The sequence below is a fragment of the Bufo bufo genome, chromosome 1 (genome assembly GCF_905171765.1).
Source record: "Bufo bufo chromosome 1, aBufBuf1.1, whole genome shotgun sequence".
NCBI lineage: Eukaryota > Metazoa > Chordata > Amphibia > Anura > Bufonidae > Bufo > Bufo bufo.
The window spans coordinates 720,121,551-720,138,740 of NC_053389.1; the positions used below are offsets into that span (position 1 = coordinate 720,121,551).

Sequence of the window (17,190 nt, forward strand, 5' to 3'; positions counted from 1 at the left end):
ACCCCTGCAAGCCTGCGGCATGTAAAGTGGTAAACAGCCTGAATTGGCACTCCTGCCGATCCGGGCTGTTGGAGCAGGACCGCGGCTCTCATATGAGGGGGACTCGTGCAGTGCTTAGACTGGGCCGCCGTAAAAAAAGGGGTGGCCCAGCCTAAGGCCCCTTAATGACCGCTGTAAAAAGGGTCACTAGGGTTAAGGTTATAATTAAAGTAGTTTTCTGGTTTTATCAAGTTCCTTTTTATGAAGGTAGCTCCTATCTCCTGTTCTGAGCTGTGGTCGCATGACCATGTCCATGCAGCTCCTTATTTCCTGTGATATGTCAATGGGCGTGTCGAAGCAGCAACAGGGGCAGTGATAGGGGAGGGGCTAGATAACTAGCTGGTGGGAGGAGCTATAAACTAGCTGGGTGTTAGGGGTGGTGATAGGGGAGGGGCTATGTAACTAGCTGGTGGGAGGAGCTATAAACTAGCTGGGTAGTGTTAGTGGAGGTGCTGGAGCTGTGGCAGAGAAAGGAGAAGTGCATCATGGGTTTGGTTGGATACAGCAACAGGAAGTGCTACATACAGGATGGAAACAGACCAGAGGGATTGGTTTACATCAGGCATGCTCAACCTGCGGCCCTCCAGCTGTTGTAAAACTACAACTCCCACAGTGCCCTGCTGATAGCTGTAGGCTATTCAGGCATGCTGGGAGTTGTAGTTTTGCAACAGCTGGAGAGCCGCAGGTTGATCATGCCTGGTTTACCTGGTAAAAATGTGTCCGGGAAAGCAAAACTGAAAAAATAAGTATGGGAAAGATGTACATAAGGGAGCAGCTACATGAGAATATCTGTTAAAAACCATAGTAATCCAGTAAAACCCATTTAAAGCGGCTCTGTTACCTGGATCAACCCTATTAAACTAGACATACTGCCTGGTACGGCTCATCATGACATATGATTAAACAAAATAAAAGGACCCAGCCCTATAGGACAGGTATATTGCGGTGATCTAGCTGTGCATGTCCGCATCTCTATAACCAAAAACGGGGTGACAGAATCCCTTTAAACCATGATGTGTGAATACAGCATATACAGGCCTTGTGATGTCGGACGCTCCTTCCCTTCTGCAGTAAATGGCGGTAATGACTACCTAGCTTGTCAGTGGTTTGAACAGTTATTCTGTATGAAGGCACATGTGCGCATTTACATCAATATGTTGCATTCAGTATCTGATGACCAATGGAAAAGGCCGTGAACTGACAACTAGAAGTAAAATGGCGTGTTTTACCGCAGTTTTCAAAGGGTTTTTGGTGGCATAGTTTTTTTTTTATAGTGGAACCACTGGTTTTTGCCATGGAAAAGGGTGAAATTTGCAGTGGAGATCTGCGGCATAAATTGACATGCCGAAGGTATCGGAGAATTTTCTGCAACAAAATGTTTCTTGTGAATACATCCTAAGGCCTCATGCACACGACCGTAGTTCTGGTCTGCATCCTAGCCGCAGTTTTTGCGGCTCGGGTGCGGACCCATTCACTTCAATGGGGCCGCAAAAGATGCGGACAGCACTCCGTGTGCTGTTCGCATCCGTTGCTCTGTTCCGTGGCCCCGCAAAAAAATATAGCATGTCCTATTCTTGTCCGTTTTTTGTGGACAAGAATAGGCATTTCTACAATGGGCGTTCCGTTCCGTAAACGGTCGTGTGCATGTAGCCTTGAGGTCCCTTTTAGGCTCCATTCACACGTCTGTAGAATGGGTCCACATCCGTTCCACAATTATGTTCATTCTCTATGGGGCCGGAAGAGATGCAGACAGCACACAGTGTGCTGTCCGCATCCGCATTTCCAGAGCGCGCCCCGATCTTCTGGTCCGCAGCTCCGGGAAAAAAATTAGACCTTGTCCGCAATTACGGACAAGAATAGGCATTTCTATGGGGGTTACGGCTAGGTGTATTGCGTATCCGCAATACACTTCGGACATCTGAATGGACCCTTAGACGGGATGATATAGCATGCGATTGCCAGGAAGGAAGTGTTTCTTTCTGTCAAGCGCCTACTTGTCGTCAGTGAAGGAGACCACTGTATTTATGGGCAGCAATCTCCTCCACAGTAGGATTGATCCCTAATGCCATCGCTCGCCCCCACACAGAATCGTTTGCCGGCAGCAGAGGCTGTTTAGACTGCACGATCTGCTGCCGGCAAACGATTTAGGTGAATGAGCATGTTACCGACGAGCAAGCGGTTTGGTTCTCTATCGGTGGCGCCTTTACACCGCCAGTGTTCCTATAAATTCTCCTTAGTGATTATCTGGCGGATTCTTGGCCTGTGTTAAGGGCCCTTAAGGGTATAATGCACACAGCAGTGTGTTTTATTGTGGGTACTCGGTATGGAGTTCCTACATTACAACCTTTCTTGCTGCCTTCTCATAATTGCCTGAGGAACAGTTCCTGGGCGTGTAGATTTGTGGCGCTCTGGTTTTACAGGTAATTGGAACGATATTAAAGCGCTGTATAATTTACCTTGTAATGTCACCAGTGATAACGGTTTTATTTCTGTATCATGGAGAACAGTAGTGCTGTTCTCTCTTCTTCCTTCCCTGCGGGATCCCTTCCTGTTTTAGTCTGGAGCCCTCTTTAACATCTAGTGGTTAAGTGGGCGTCTGTCCTCGGAGACCAGCGCTGTTCTACGGAGAATGTCATCTAATGCAGTTTATCTGTCTGCGTAGTGGGAGAGACCGACAATATGTGGCATCTGATACCCATTGAAAGCTCGCAGCCAGTTCGGAGGCTTTCCCCAGTATGTACCATTTTTACCAGTCCAGGCGGTATTTCTCCAGGGCAGTCCTACGTTTTTCTGCCTGCTTGTTTCTGTATTGACTTTTTTTGGAAGTATCCTCCACATTTTTATTGCTGACACAGTTTCTCTTTTCCTTCTTCCCCCCCTCCTTTCCCTTCCTCTCCGCTCCCCCCTCTTATCTTTCTCTCCCTTCCCCCTCTCTCTGTCTTTCACCCTCCCCCCGTCTTTCCCTCCCAGGTCTCTGTTGTACTTATGTTGGAAGTAATTACTTGGGAGAGCCTGGCTTTTGTGTAGGACGTAGCTATAAGATCGGTTACCAAGCAGTAGCACTATTCGGGGGGCCTCACACAGTGCAGGCGGATAGTCCCATAGTCACCAGTGAGGCCGCAGCGTTCGTTCTTCCTTCAGTTGTTATGGGCGATGCTGCTTCTAGTTTTTCGTGCCCGATGCCCACCGTCTTTCAGCTATTTTTCCATCCCAATAGCACTAAATGATATGGCTCACCTTATTTGAACGTAAACTTAATGCAACCTGGCTAATCCCTGGCCTTTATAATCTTTGGAAATCTCCTTGTGATTTAACTCTTTCGCTGGGAGGCCATTTTTCACACTCCTTAAAAAGGACGTGAATTCTCTAAAAATATATATAATGCCTCCATATCCATATTTTTCAACAGAGCAAAACATTTTATAAAAAAAAAAGTCTGAGCATGTTCACACTCGGTGCATACACCGCAGATTTTCGTGTGGCAAATCCGCAGAGTTGTACACTGCCAGCAGAGAGGAAGAGATTTTAAAGGGAACGTGTCATCAAAAATCTGTTGTTTGAACCGTATTTTGTAAAGAATTATTGGTAGTTATCTTTAAAGGGGTTATCCAATTTCACAAACAGGCCCCCCCCCCCCCCATGTGCCAGGCCCCTCACAGGTAATATACTTCCCCCGCTCCTGGTCCCTGCACACGGATAAAAACATCCGGTGTTGGGGGGAGCAGCCAATAGCAGACGGGGACAAGCCTTCCTAGGGTCACCTGCAATGCTAGGGAGGCTTGTCCGCCCCCCGACACCGGATGTTTTTATCAGTGTACAGGGAGAAGCGGTGGTGCAGGGACCAGGAGCGGGGTAAGTATATTACCTGTGAGGGGCTCGGCACATGGGGAGGGGGGGCTGTTTGTTAAATTGGATACACACAATGTAAGTCAATGGGGACAGATCTGTTTTCTCTGGCACAATAGAAAACTGCTCTGTCCCCCGTTGACTTTTAATGGTTTTAGAGTTGGATCAGTCATGGCTATTTTTAAAGAGGACTTTTCATGGGTCCATACTTTATTAGCTAAGTCACTGCACTTACTATTATTTATGGGCGCTGCTCCGTTGCGCTGCTGTGGCCCCCGTTACGTTCTCCCGCACTGTATGCTAAGTAGGGATCGACCGATATAGATTATTATTTTTTTTTTTTTATATAGAGCAGATACCAATAATCTGTACATTCAGGCTGGTATTTAGTTGGTAGTCACTGAGGTGGTGGAAATTTGCATTTGGCACTAGTATATTATAAATGTAAATTAATAAAGCGCTTAGTTGGTAGTTAATTTAGAATTTACATTTATAATATACTAGTGCCAAATGCCAATTTCCACCACCCCCCCCCCCCAATCTCACTGACTTTAGTAACCCCTATCAGACCTCAGATGAATAAAATTAAAAACTCCTCACCTCTCCTGCGCCGCGGCTCATCTTCATCTCCGGATCCAGCGTCTCGCTCCCCTGTGTTCTCTGGCCCGTGTTGCACTGTCACCTGAAAGCGTGCAGCGTCGGGTCATAGTGCGCGCACTACGTCCTGATGCTGTACGGGGTCAGGACAGTGCAGCGCGGGCCCCCTCAAAGAAGACCAGGGAGGGTGAGTATCGGAAGCGCGCTTGCTGCGATTCTTTCCCGCTCCCGGCACCCGATGCATACTAGTGCACGCTTTCATAATGGAAGCGCTTACTAGTATCACTTTATACGCATTATCGGTATATCGGCAAGGTTAGATGCTGATACCGATAATGTACAAAATCCTGAATATCGGCAGATAATATCAGTACTTCCGATAATCGGTTGATTTCCCTAATTATAAGTAACAGCATCGGAACACCAGGAGGAGACATCAGCTTCTCTCCCTGGGCGTTCCTTCTCCCTGGCTGTAGCACTGTCCAATCGCAGTGCAGAACGTCACAGGGAGAAAAAAGACTCGCCTTCTCCCTGGCTGTGACACTCTGCGCTGCGATTGGACAGCGCTACAGCCAGGGAGAAGGAGACGCCGATGCTGTTACTTAGCATACAGCGCGGGAGACTGTAACGGGGGCCACAGTGGCGCGCAGAAATAATAGTAAGTGCAGGGACACCCCTCATGTATGCCCTACATGTCCTGCTACTTAGTTAATAAAGTATGGACCCATGAAAGGTCCTCTTTAAAGATAATACAACCTGATCCGTTCAGACTGTTGTATTATTGCGACGGAAGCCGTTTTGCTGATCCGTGACTGGTCAAAGAAAAATGCTGATGTGAAAGTAGCCTTACTAGGATCACTCCCAAACGCCTTCATTAATAACATATTAAGGGATTGCTCGTAATACACTCCCCAATTTCCCAGGAGTGTTAATTCGACTTGCAGTTTTTTACCATTCTGCAATACAGATCAATGTATGTGCCAAACCCTAGCTTGTGTGTAGATTTGGAGCGTTTTTTAGGAACTGTATCTCTGCAGTTGGGCTTTCCTGCTGTTTCCCCTTCGTGACAGTAACTGATTTCTTCTGTCTCCCCGTTCTAGCAAATGGTTATGAGCCTTCGTGTTTCTGAGCTGCAAGTACTTCTAGGATACGCAGGACGCAACAAGCACGGGCGCAAACACGAACTCTTGACCAAAGCTCTGCACTTGTTAAAGGCCGGCTGCAGTCCAGCTGTACAGATGAAAATCAAGGAGCTGTACCGGCGGAGATTTCCACTCAAAATTCTCACCCCTGCAGACTTTTCTTTATCCGGCGTGCACTCCAGCACCATGCCAGCCAATATGTCTCCATCCTCCATTCCTCAGCTTTCATACGACGGTCACCCTGCTTCTTCACCACTACTTCCAGTCTCCCTTCTTGGGCCCAAACATGAACTGGATCTCCCACACCTCACCTCCAGCCTCCACCCTGTCCATCCGGACATCAAACTGCAGAAACTGCCCTTTTATGACCTGCTGGACGAACTCATAAAACCCACAAGTTTAGGTGAGTGTGTTTAATCAAATGAATCGCCTCATCGCTAGCTGCCTGTCATACAGTTGGTAATGACTGTAATGGATTTACAGGCACCTGTCGTGCATCAAGTTGAATGCAAGGAGCTTTTCTAAGTGTTCTTAAAGGGCTTGTGCAGAGCTAGAGTATTGATGACCTATACACCAGGCACCCCCGCCCATCGGCTGTTTGGAGAGGCCATGGTGCTCCTGCAAGCGCTGCGTCCTCTGCGTGCCGTCTACCTCTACCTGCTTGTCCTGTTCACTTTCATACTCTTTCCTCCTGTTAGTCCTTTTGGAAATGTATGATTAAGTTGACAACTGAGCATTAGCACTCCCTTTGTCTGACATTGTCCAGACTGTGTAGGGAGATGCCGTGGTGAGAAGTAGAATGGCAGTGCCCAGTTGCCATATTTCCAGGAGGAGTGTCGGAGGATTGGCATTATGCAGAGTTCTTAGAGAGAGGATGCTCAAGAAGTATATCTCCTGGAATAGACCTATTTTGTGTCAGTCCAGATATATATATATATATATATATATATTTTTTTTTTTTTCATTCCTCCGTGTCCATATGCTCGTTCTGTAAAAAAAAATAGAACATGTCCTATTATTGTCCTCATTACAGACAAGGATAGGACTGTTCTATTAAGGGCCGGCCGTTCCATTCTGCAAAATGCAGAATGCACCTGGCTGGTATCCGTGTTTTGCGGATCGCTAAACATCAACCGGTCATGTGTATGAGCCCTTATAATGGAAACCACGTCACAGTGCCGGATCTGCCACATGATGGACGCCAATAGTGCATAACGGACCTCTTCTAAATTAATAGGACCCACACACAATATTTCTTGGGTGTCGTACTGTTTCAGCAACGTGGCGGTAAAACCAGGCGTCTGTAAGATGTCTACAAAGTGCTGACCTTGCAACTGTTAGGCCATGTTCAGAGGATTTTTGTCTTGGGAAGATATGGTGCTGACGCTCAGATTTCTGCGGTGGATCGGAATTTGGATATCAGGTAGACCTGTGTGTGGCCTTAAAGGGAACCTGTCACCTGGATTTTGGGTATAGAGCTGAAGACATGGGTTGCTAGATGGCCGCTAACACATCCGCAATACCCAGTCCCCATAGCTCTGTGTGCTTTTATTGTGTAACAATCCCGATTTGATACATATGCAAATTAACATAAGAGTCATATCTTACTTGTGTGACCAGAGAAGTCATATTTTCAAGCTCTGACTCATCTCAGGTTAATTTGCATATGTATCAAATCGTTTTTTTTACACAATAAAAGCACACAGAGCTATGGGGACTGGATATTACAGATGTGCTAGCGGCGATCTAGAAACCCTTGTCCTCAGCTCTATACCCAAAATCCTGGTGACAGGTTCCCTTTAACCCCATTCAATGGTTGAACAGTTTTTGGTGCAAAAATTCACGCATCGGATATGAATTTTTTTTTTTCACTGCAGATTTGGAATCCGCACTGTAGGGGATGGGGGTGTGCCCTGCTGCATGAATTGTCCATTGTATTCAATAAAACATGATTTGTAGGCAGATTTCACATGTAATACGCACTGAACGGTATGTGGGCATTCCGATGTGTGACTATTCGCTTATACTACTAGAACCCGCATTTGTGGGCTGAGAACTGTTGAGGTTCTGGTTCTCAGCCCGACCAGGGTAATAAAGGAAATTTGGAAGCTGTCCTTGCGGTTGTCACTTTGTCCTCTTTCTTTGGACTTGTGCACTTAATGGTTTTTGTTCCTAAAACTCGTTAGTGGGTAATAGAGATAAAATGGATGTGTCTGCTAAATCTGCTGTTATGCAGGCAGCCTATTCCAGGTACAGGTCCGCTGCCAGAACAGCACACAGAATATAGGGGTAGATTTGCTAGTTAGTCCTCATGCACACTATCATTTTTCGGGTCCGCATCCGAGCCGCATTTTTTGCGGCTCGGATGCGGACCTGTTCACTTCAATGGGGCCGCAAAAGATGCGGACAGCACTCCGTGTGCTGTCCGCATCTGTTGCACCGTTCCGTGGTACCGCAAATAAAATATAGCATGTCCTATTCTTGTCCGTTTTGCGGACAAGAATAGACATTTCTACAATGGGCCGCCCGTTCCGTTTTGCAAATTGCGGAAGGCACACTGGCGGCTTCTGAATTTTGCGGATCCGCGGTTTGCGGACCTCAAAAAACTGCATGGTCGTGTGCATGAGGCCTTACAGTAACATTTACACCAGTCTTAAGATGCACCAAATGTATCGGTGCCACACACTGATAAATTTGGTGCATATCTAGACATTTTGGGGGGAGACTTATCAAAACTGGCGTAAAGTTGAACTGGCTTAGTTGCCCATAACAACCAATCAGATTCCACCTTTCATTTACCAAAGGAGCTGTGAAAAATGAAAGGTGGAATCTGATTGGTTGCTATGGGCAACTAAGCCAGGTTTCCTTTGCACAATCTGTTTTTGTCATCTATTGGTTGGCTGACTCTACACCATAACTCTGTGCCAAAATGTTGGCGCTATTTTGGCTGTAGTTGTCGTATCTTGAGCCACCCCTCTTTCTCACTACCTACACCTCCCCCCTCGGCAAGTGAGGCTCATGGGATCCTTTTTGGCACATTTGCTTCATAAATGTCTTGATGCGACGTTATGTGCTAGAAATGAGAGACAAATTTTGGCACCTTTTACAACCAGGCCTATGAACAGTCATAGTAAGTATGAGCCATTTGGCTAATATCAATCATCAAAGAGATTGGCATGCCAGCGAGTTATAGGGGGTGTAGCCACTTTCCCGGGGCGTCATGGTGGGTGGTCCAGCTCCTGACTTGATTGCCGTCTCACAGACCGGTTATGCCATCCTGGGCCTCCTAAAGCGGGGTTTGGCGCATGTTCAGCTGGAGGCGAGGGCGGTAAGTCCCTTATCAGTGTGTATGTTCCGAATGCTACTTTGAGGCCTGTGATGACGTGCCCAGAGACGTCAATCAAGGCAGGAGTTGGACTCATGCCTAAGTGGGAGAGCAGTTCCACCCTTAGGATTCCTTGCTGGTATATGAATGCATCTGTCAAAGACTTATTTTATTTTTTCCTTCTGCATTATGACCAAACAGACAGAAAAACGTATCCTTGTAACAGGTTGGCAGTTTAGGGGGCTAGATCCTGGTGACGGGTTTTCTTTAAAGTCATATTTATTTATTTATTTTACTTGCGCATATATCGCTGACCTATTCCGCAGCGCTTTACAGACATTATCATCACTCTGTCCCCCACGGGGCTCACAATATAAGTCCCCTATCAGTATGTCTTTGGAGTGTGGGAAGAAACCCACCCAAAGACGGGCAGAACATACAAACTCCATGCAGATGTTGTCCTTGGTGGATTCGAACTCCAGTGCAATGTATTATGATTGTCCTTATTGCTATGCATAGTGATATTCAGGGTAGTGCTATGTGCCCGTGTGGTGATGTGGCAGCCTGCCAATGTATGTCCATGTTGTGAGGTAGCAGGGTTCTACTGTGTGCCTGTTTGGTGATGTATTGGAGTACCATTGTGTGCCGGTGTGGTGATGTGGGTCTCTGTAGTGACGTAGAGGGGTGCCCCTGTGGTGACGTAGAGGGGTGCCGCCGTGTGCCCCTGTGGTGAGGTAGCAGGGGTCTGTGTGCCCCTGCAGTGACTTAGAGGTGGTGCCGCCGCTGGCGGGTGCCCCTGCAGTGACGTAGAGGTGGTGCCGTCGCCGGCGGGTTCCCCTGCAGTGACGTAGAGGGGTGCCATCGCGTGCCTCTGCAGTGATGTAGAGGGGTGCCGGCGGCGGGTTCCCCTGCAGTGACTTAGATGGGTGCCGCCACCGGCGGGTGCCTCTGCAGTGATGTAGAGGGGTGCCGGCGGCGGGTGCCCCTGCAGTGACGTAGATGGGTGCCGCGGCAGGCGGGTGCCCCTGCAGTAACATGCATGGCTGCATTAGGAGTAGCACATTACGGAGCTGTGAATGTGGTGAGGACAGAACATTCCTCCACTGATAACCTGACAGCTGAGGAGATCCAGGAGCACTGCTGTGTGTGGGGGAGGTGCACCGCACTGTATCCAAGACAACAGCTTCCACCAATCGCCACGCTCTGACCCTGTGCCATCCACACCAGGATACTGTCCGTAGTCCTCTACACGAGGCTGTGCGGAGATGTAGGAGTGATCTCCTTACTGCTTTATGTAGTTCTACTTCTTTATGCTTCTTAGAGGATTTTTCTATGAAAAAAAAAACTTTATGCAGTTGATATTTATTTCCAGTCATTTATAGCAGTCATGTATCCCAGCGTGTTGTGTGCAGAACGTATTCACATCATGGGCTTTCCATGGCTTCTTTTTATTAAGAAGGCATCAAGTTCCCCGCCAGCCCCCTCCCATCTCTAGGGGGAAGAACACGTTCTCCTTGCCAAGATGACTTTGTTCTAGCACTGGACGGCGGTGGCCTTCTTGTTTCCCATCTGGCGCTGGTTGAGATTATTAAGTATGTAACTGTGTGTGTCCAAGGTCAACCAAGGGATGCGAGAGAATGTGTATGAAGGGTAGGGGTATAGGTATGCCATCTGAAAGTGTGCCACCCATACACTGCAACCAGCCAGTCAGTACCAGCATCCACACGATTATTAGGAAGCCCTTTTAATGGGTGCCGTAAAATAAAACTGTAGTAACCCTAAAAAGATGACTGTGTATTTGTGTACAGGTGCTGGGACTACAATACATTCTCTTTGAATGGGTTTGATGACCAGTTAAGTGGACGCTGTAGAGAACCTGATCATGGAGCGAAGGCTTCAGAGCTGATGCTGTGTGACCAGGGACTGGCAGTCGGGCTTGACAATAAATGCTGTCAAACTTCTATAGGCACAAATTTAGGCTCCAGCAGCGTATAGGCTACCTCTCCAGCCCTAGCAGCAGCTAACCCTCCCGTCTGTATAATGTAATGAGGGGTCAGAATCCTGGTCAAACTATGACTCCCAGCATGCTGCATTCACTTTTATGGGACTTCTGAGAACAGCCAAACAAATGTGCATGCTGGGAGTCCTAATTCCACCATAGCTGGAGTGTCTGAGTTGGCTGAACCCTGATGTAACACATGCAGAACTACTCCCTGGAGGGGCATGAACCTGGGCTTGCTGCACTGTACTCTGCTGTCTCCAGAACTCCCATAGAAATGAATGGAGCGGCCGCGTACATGCCCGACTGTGCATGGGGGATAACTTAAAAGGGTTGTGTCACTTCAGCACATGGCATTTATCATGTAGAGAAAGTTAATACAAGGCACTTACTAATGTATTGTGATTGTCCATATTGCCTCCTTTGGCTGGATTCAATTTTCCATCACATTATACACTGCTCGTTTCTATTGTTACGACCACTCTGCAGTCCACCGGTGGTCGTGCTTGCACAAAAAGTACAATCCTATGCAAACTCCCATGGTCCCGGCCAGCGCTTCTTCCTATAGTGTGCAAGCACGACCACCACTGCTGGATTTACAGGGTACTCGTAACCATGGAAACGAGTAGTATATAATGTAATGAAAAAATGAATCTAACCAGCAAAGGAGACAATATGGACAATCACAGTACATTAGTAAGTGCCTTGTAGTAACTTTCTCTACATCAGGCATGCTCCAGCTGTTGTAAAACTACAACCCCCACAATGCCCTGCTGTAGGCTGTTCAGGCATGCTGGGAGTTGTAGTTTTGCAACAGCTGGAGGGCCGCAGGTTGAGCATGCCTGCTCCACATAAATGCCATTTGCTGGAGTGACATGGCCCCTTTTAATGTAACTGGAATGTCCTGTAAGGAGTAAGTCGTCTTTTTAAGGCTATGGCCACATCTGGTATTTTGGTTTGAAAAATCTGCAATGATTCAGTTGCAAAATACGTTTGTTCTACTTGCTGATTTTGCCGCATATTTCTTCCTCTGCTTTTCAGATGGCGACATCCACAGCGGGTAGTCGCAACTTAGGCTACTTTCTTGTGGTGTTAATTCTGGTATTGAGATCCGGCAGCGGATCTCAATACCGGAATTAAACGGATCGGTTTTGATTTTGCACATCAGGATGTGGTTTGATGTGGTTGTGTGAAATCAAAAGCGGGAGGGGGGGGGGGGGGGGGGAGGAGAGAGAAACCAGGTCAGTCACTAAATACATTGAAAGTCAATATGTGACAGATCCGGTTTTTTAGGCTCCATGCCAGATCATTTTCTTTCCATTTTTATGACCAGACACACACTTGCAGGTTGCAAAACGGAATGCTGCTGGAACGGAAGACGTCCTGATGCCTCCTGAACGGATCTCTTTCCATTCAGAATGCATGAGGACTCAACGGATCCTCTGCCGGATCTCAGTACCGTAAAACAACAAAGCAAGTGTGAAAGTGGCCTAATGGATGTGCCGTGGATGCAGCTCTTATGGCTGGGGTCTTATCTGTATTATCCTCTGAGATGCAGAAGGGAGAAGAAAATCTTTTGGCTCCAGGATATCATCGGGGTACATCCATGTTCATGAAGCAAATGCTGGATTTGCCTTAGGAAAGTACACGTTTCAGAAAATCAAGCAGATAACAATAACTTAATATGCAATTTGTATCTCTAGTTGATGGCGTACATTGTAGTGCACTAGGTGACAAATGGCCGCCTTGAGAGGTACAGTCCCTCAAGTGTAATCTGCTGTCAGTTATATGGTGGGGCAGTGCCTAATGGTTTAGTTTCTCCATTTTATTTATATAGATTTATCTGAAAAAACAAAAATAGAGGCAGCGCTCCAAATGTGGTGAAAAGGGTGAAGACCCGTTTATTTCCAAGTCTTTGCCCTTTTCACCACATTTGCAGTGCTGCCTCAATTTTAGTTTTTTGGATTTCAGTGGAAGAAATACCGTACCTACCTTCCCTGAGGAATTGCACCCATGGCTGCATTCTGACTGCTGCTGTCATTTTTGCAATTGTATCCATCTATCTATCTCTTTATCTATCTCTATCTCATCTATCTTTATCTCTCTTTTCTCTCTCATCTCTTCTCTTTCTCTCATCTCTCCCTCTCTCTTTTATCTATCTTTCTCTATCTCTCTTTTATCTATCTCCTTTCTCTTTCTCTCTTTTATCTCTCCCTCTCTCTCTTTTATGTCTCTGTCCTTACCTGACACTGGACAGGTGGTTAGGGTGTGCCTAAGGCTACTTTCACACTGGCGTTTTGGTTTCCGTCTGTGAGATCCGTTTCAGGGCTCTCACAAACTGTTCAAAACGGATCAGTTCAGCCCCAATGCATTCTGAATGGAAAAGGATCCGTTCAGAATGCATCAGTTTGCCTCCGTTCCATCTCCATTCCGCTCTGGCGATGCGTAGCCAAATGGATCCGTCCTGACTTATAATGTAACTCAATGGGGAGTTGGGACGGATCCGTTTTCACTGACACAATATGGTGCAGTTAAAAACGGATCCGCCCACCATTGACTTTCAATGTAAGTCAGGACGGATCAGTTTTGACTTGGCCTTTTTTTTCAAAAGAATAAGGCAAACTGATCCGTTCTGAACAGATACCAGCGTTTGCATTATAGGTGCGGACCCGTCTGTGCAGATACCAGACAGATCTACACCTAACGCAGGTGTGAAAGTAGCCTAATTTGTTGAACCTACCTGTGTGTGTAAAATGTGTTCACACTTGTAACTATGACAAAGGGCTGACAACCTGAAACGCGTCAATCTACTGTTTTAATGGAAGTGGGAATCTTTTTCACTGCAATCATTCGCCAGTGTATGACTGGTATTTAGGGTGTTTTTTTATTTTGCCAGATTTTCTTGGAAGTTCCGGATTCCTTATGATGATAAATTGCGGATCAGGGCTGGTTGTGTGACCTATGCAGAGTCCGGGGAGGGGGAAGTCCTCTCTAGTGCCAGCACTATTTATATCTGGGCTGCTATCGATTGTCTTCTGCAGGGCTGACGTGTTGCTCTTAGAGGCCACTTATTACACTGTGCTTCAGTTCCATTATCGATGGGTAATACTAGGGTCCGCACAGCACACGTGAATGTGCGTTTGCGAGAGTCTCCAAAGCACCAAAAAACGAGGTTTTAAAGATATGTAAATGAGCCATCACAAGTGCCTAAGGGACTGCACATGTGCTGCAAATGCCTAGGCCCCAAACCCCGGGCACCCCCCGCCCTTACTCGTGCCTAACCGCTCTCCTATGTATCCACCGGCCAGCCCCTGTATCCTTGTGACAAAGACCAATTAAACAGTACAGTCCTAATTAGTTTAAAGGATATCAGCGGATTTGTTACATGTGCACTTGGCAGCTGAGGGCATCGTTGTTGGTCCCATGTTCATATGTGAGCGCATTGCTGAGAAAAATGATGTTTTATTATATGCAAATGAGCTCTAGGAGCAATGGGGGCGTTACCGTTACACCTAGAGGCTCAGCTGTCTCTGCAACTGCCACACCCTCTGCACCTTGGCAGTTACACTGCATGGTCCTGTCAAAGTGCAGAGGGCGTGGCAGTTGCCGTTACACCTACAGACTCTGCTCTCTCTGCAACACCCCCGTTGCTCCTAAACGCTCATTTGCATATATTAAAACTTAATTTTTCTCAGCAATGCGGGCACATATGAACATGGGACCAACTCAGATGCCTTCAGCTGCCAAGTGCACATGTAACAGGTCAGCCAGTGTCATAGGTACAAATCTGCTGACAGGTGCCCTTTTAAGTAAATTAGGACCGCAGTGTTTAATTGGTCCGCGTTGTTAATGGCCACGAGGCACTGACAATATTGCGTGACTATTAAAGGGAACCTGTCACTTTGAACACTGTTTGAGCTGCAGGCAGCATGTGATAGATCAGGAGGAGCTGAGCAGATTTCATATATAGTTTTATGGGAAAAGATTCTGTGAAACTTGTAATTCATTCATTTATATCTCTGCTCCTTCTCGGCTTTGAAGTCCCCCACCAATCAGCTGTTCGAGAAGGCATCAGGTTCATTTGCATATTGATCAAAACGGTTTTTTAACACCATAAAAGCGCAGAGAGCTGTGGGGACTAGGTATTGCAGATGTACTAGCGGCCATCTAGCAGCCCATGTCCTCAACTCTATGCACAAAATCCTGGTGACAGGTTCCCTTTAAGCACAGGAAAGGATGTGTCCAGGGCAGCAGTCAAGTGGGTTAATCATGTGACCAGCGCCATCTTGATTGCCATGAATGCGCCAACCATGAATGTTTGATGTTCTATAGACTTGTTCCATGGGCAGTGAGGGACACTGAACTGGGCTGCTCCAGTAAGACATGAGGGGGATCAGGGCTAGGGCAAGATTTTTTTTATTATTTTTTAGTAAGTGACCAAGCCCTTTTAGGTATATATTGGGAACCCTCTCCGATATTTTCATTAAACCAAGGCCGTAGTCGATAGGTTGTAATGGCATTTGTTTAATAGATATGTCATGAAAACCTATTGAAAACCGCCAGACTTGTGTATGATGGAGGATTCAGTGGCATCAGTCACCCATAGCCTCTCATGGACGCCAGAAGGAGACCCTTTTGGCCTCCGTTTGGAAGTTATGGAGGTATTTAGCACGTGTGTCTGAAGCTTCTGCATTAAACATAAAAGCACCGTTATGTGAATGGAGGTCTGCAGTTAATACGGTGCTGTCGTGTTGGTCCAGGTGCCGTATACATAAAATGTGGAAAATCCTGAAAAGCTGAATGATTCTAACAGAAAGACAGAAGACCAGGACTGCACATGGCATTTGGATGGTCACCATGGAAATGACAAATTCTTGGCTGGTGCCCACTCTCATATTCTCTGGATCTGGATGCCGGAGGCTCAGATGTCTGTCATGAGGTGCAGCAGTATTAAACCTTGCGCAGTGCCTGAGCTGAATACATCAATATCTGTTAACCCCGATCTGTCGCTGCCTTCCCGAGATAGGCTACATGCACAAGACAGTGTGTGTTTTGCGGTCCACAAATTGTGGATCAGCAAAAAAAAAAAAAAAAAAAAACGGATGCCGTGTGTTTTTATTTTTTATTTTTTGCAGATCCATTGTAACAATGCCTAAAACGGACAAGAATAGGACATGTTCTGTTTTTTTTGCGGGGCTACGGAAGGGACATAGTGATGCGGACAGCATTCGTGTGCATTTAGCCATATGGTACTTTTTTCATAACATGCAAATGGTTTAATTAGTGTTAAAGGGCACTGACGGTGGGTCCTGGCTGGTTGGTGCACCTTAGCACCCCCTGCTTTCTCAGGCCCCCTCTCTTTGGGCAGGTGTCTTAATCCTCCTCTCACTTGGCCCCATTAGTCAAGAGGAGGAGGAGGGGCTCGGGAAGAGTGCGGGGGGCTAAGGTGCACAGAGTGACCACCACCTGCCCTCGGTGCACGTTAAGTCTAATTTGCATGTTATGAAAAAGCCCTACATCTCTGGGAAGCCCCAGGGATTGGGAGGGAGGAGGTATTGATTTATTCCTCTCAGGCAGCCCCAGCAGGCACTATGCCAGGTTTCATACTGCTGTTCATCATGATTCCATTTAAAGGGGTTTTCCAGGCTACAGATATCTATTACTACTCCCTAGGAGGTCCTCCATATCCGATCGGTGGTAGCTGGGTGTAGCAACATGGCACGGCCACAACACAGTGTATGGTGCGGTCTCCAAGCCCCCATAGAGATGTATGGAGCTGCAGTGTGCATGCCTTACCTTCTGCACCATTCATTTTAGGGTGTTTGGGGTCCCTGTTCTTGTGATCCATTGGCATCCCAACGGTAGCCCCCCACCAATCTAATAGTATCCCCTGCCCTGTGGATAGAGGGTAACCTGTCAGAACTAGAATAGGTCATCAATATCCATAGCCTGGAAGCTCTGTTAATGCCGGAGAGTGCTAGACATTGAGTATCAGCAGGATGCCCTTCATTCGGGGTCTCCAGTGATTATGGAGGGTCCTGTACAGTGATAATATGGGCCTGATGCATGTACAGGGTCAGTGCACACCGCATTGTCTGGAGCCCTAAAGCCATGACTTTACCGTCATGTCTTTGGTACAAAAACAGCAGTGGAGGTCTGTCCCATCAGTCAGACCCCTGATTTCCAGGGATGCTGGGAGTTGGAGGTTTTGCAGAAGCTGGAGAGCAATTGGAAATGTGTAG

General features: G+C 47.0%; 1 protein-coding gene across 2 annotated transcripts in view; it reads left to right on the forward strand.

Annotated features, from left to right (window-relative positions):
- Nucleotides 1–17,190, forward strand: part of PIAS1 (protein inhibitor of activated STAT 1) — a 76,341-nt gene that overhangs the window by 23,310 nt on the left and 35,841 nt on the right. For both annotated transcript variants that reach the window (XM_040414315.1, XM_040414316.1), the window contains exon 2: nt 5,583–6,027. In XM_040414315.1, the coding sequence (XP_040270249.1) occupies nt 5,586–6,027 (442 nt within the window). In that variant the 5' untranslated portion in view covers nt 5,583–5,585. The remainder of the gene's footprint in view (nt 1–5,582; nt 6,028–17,190) is intronic.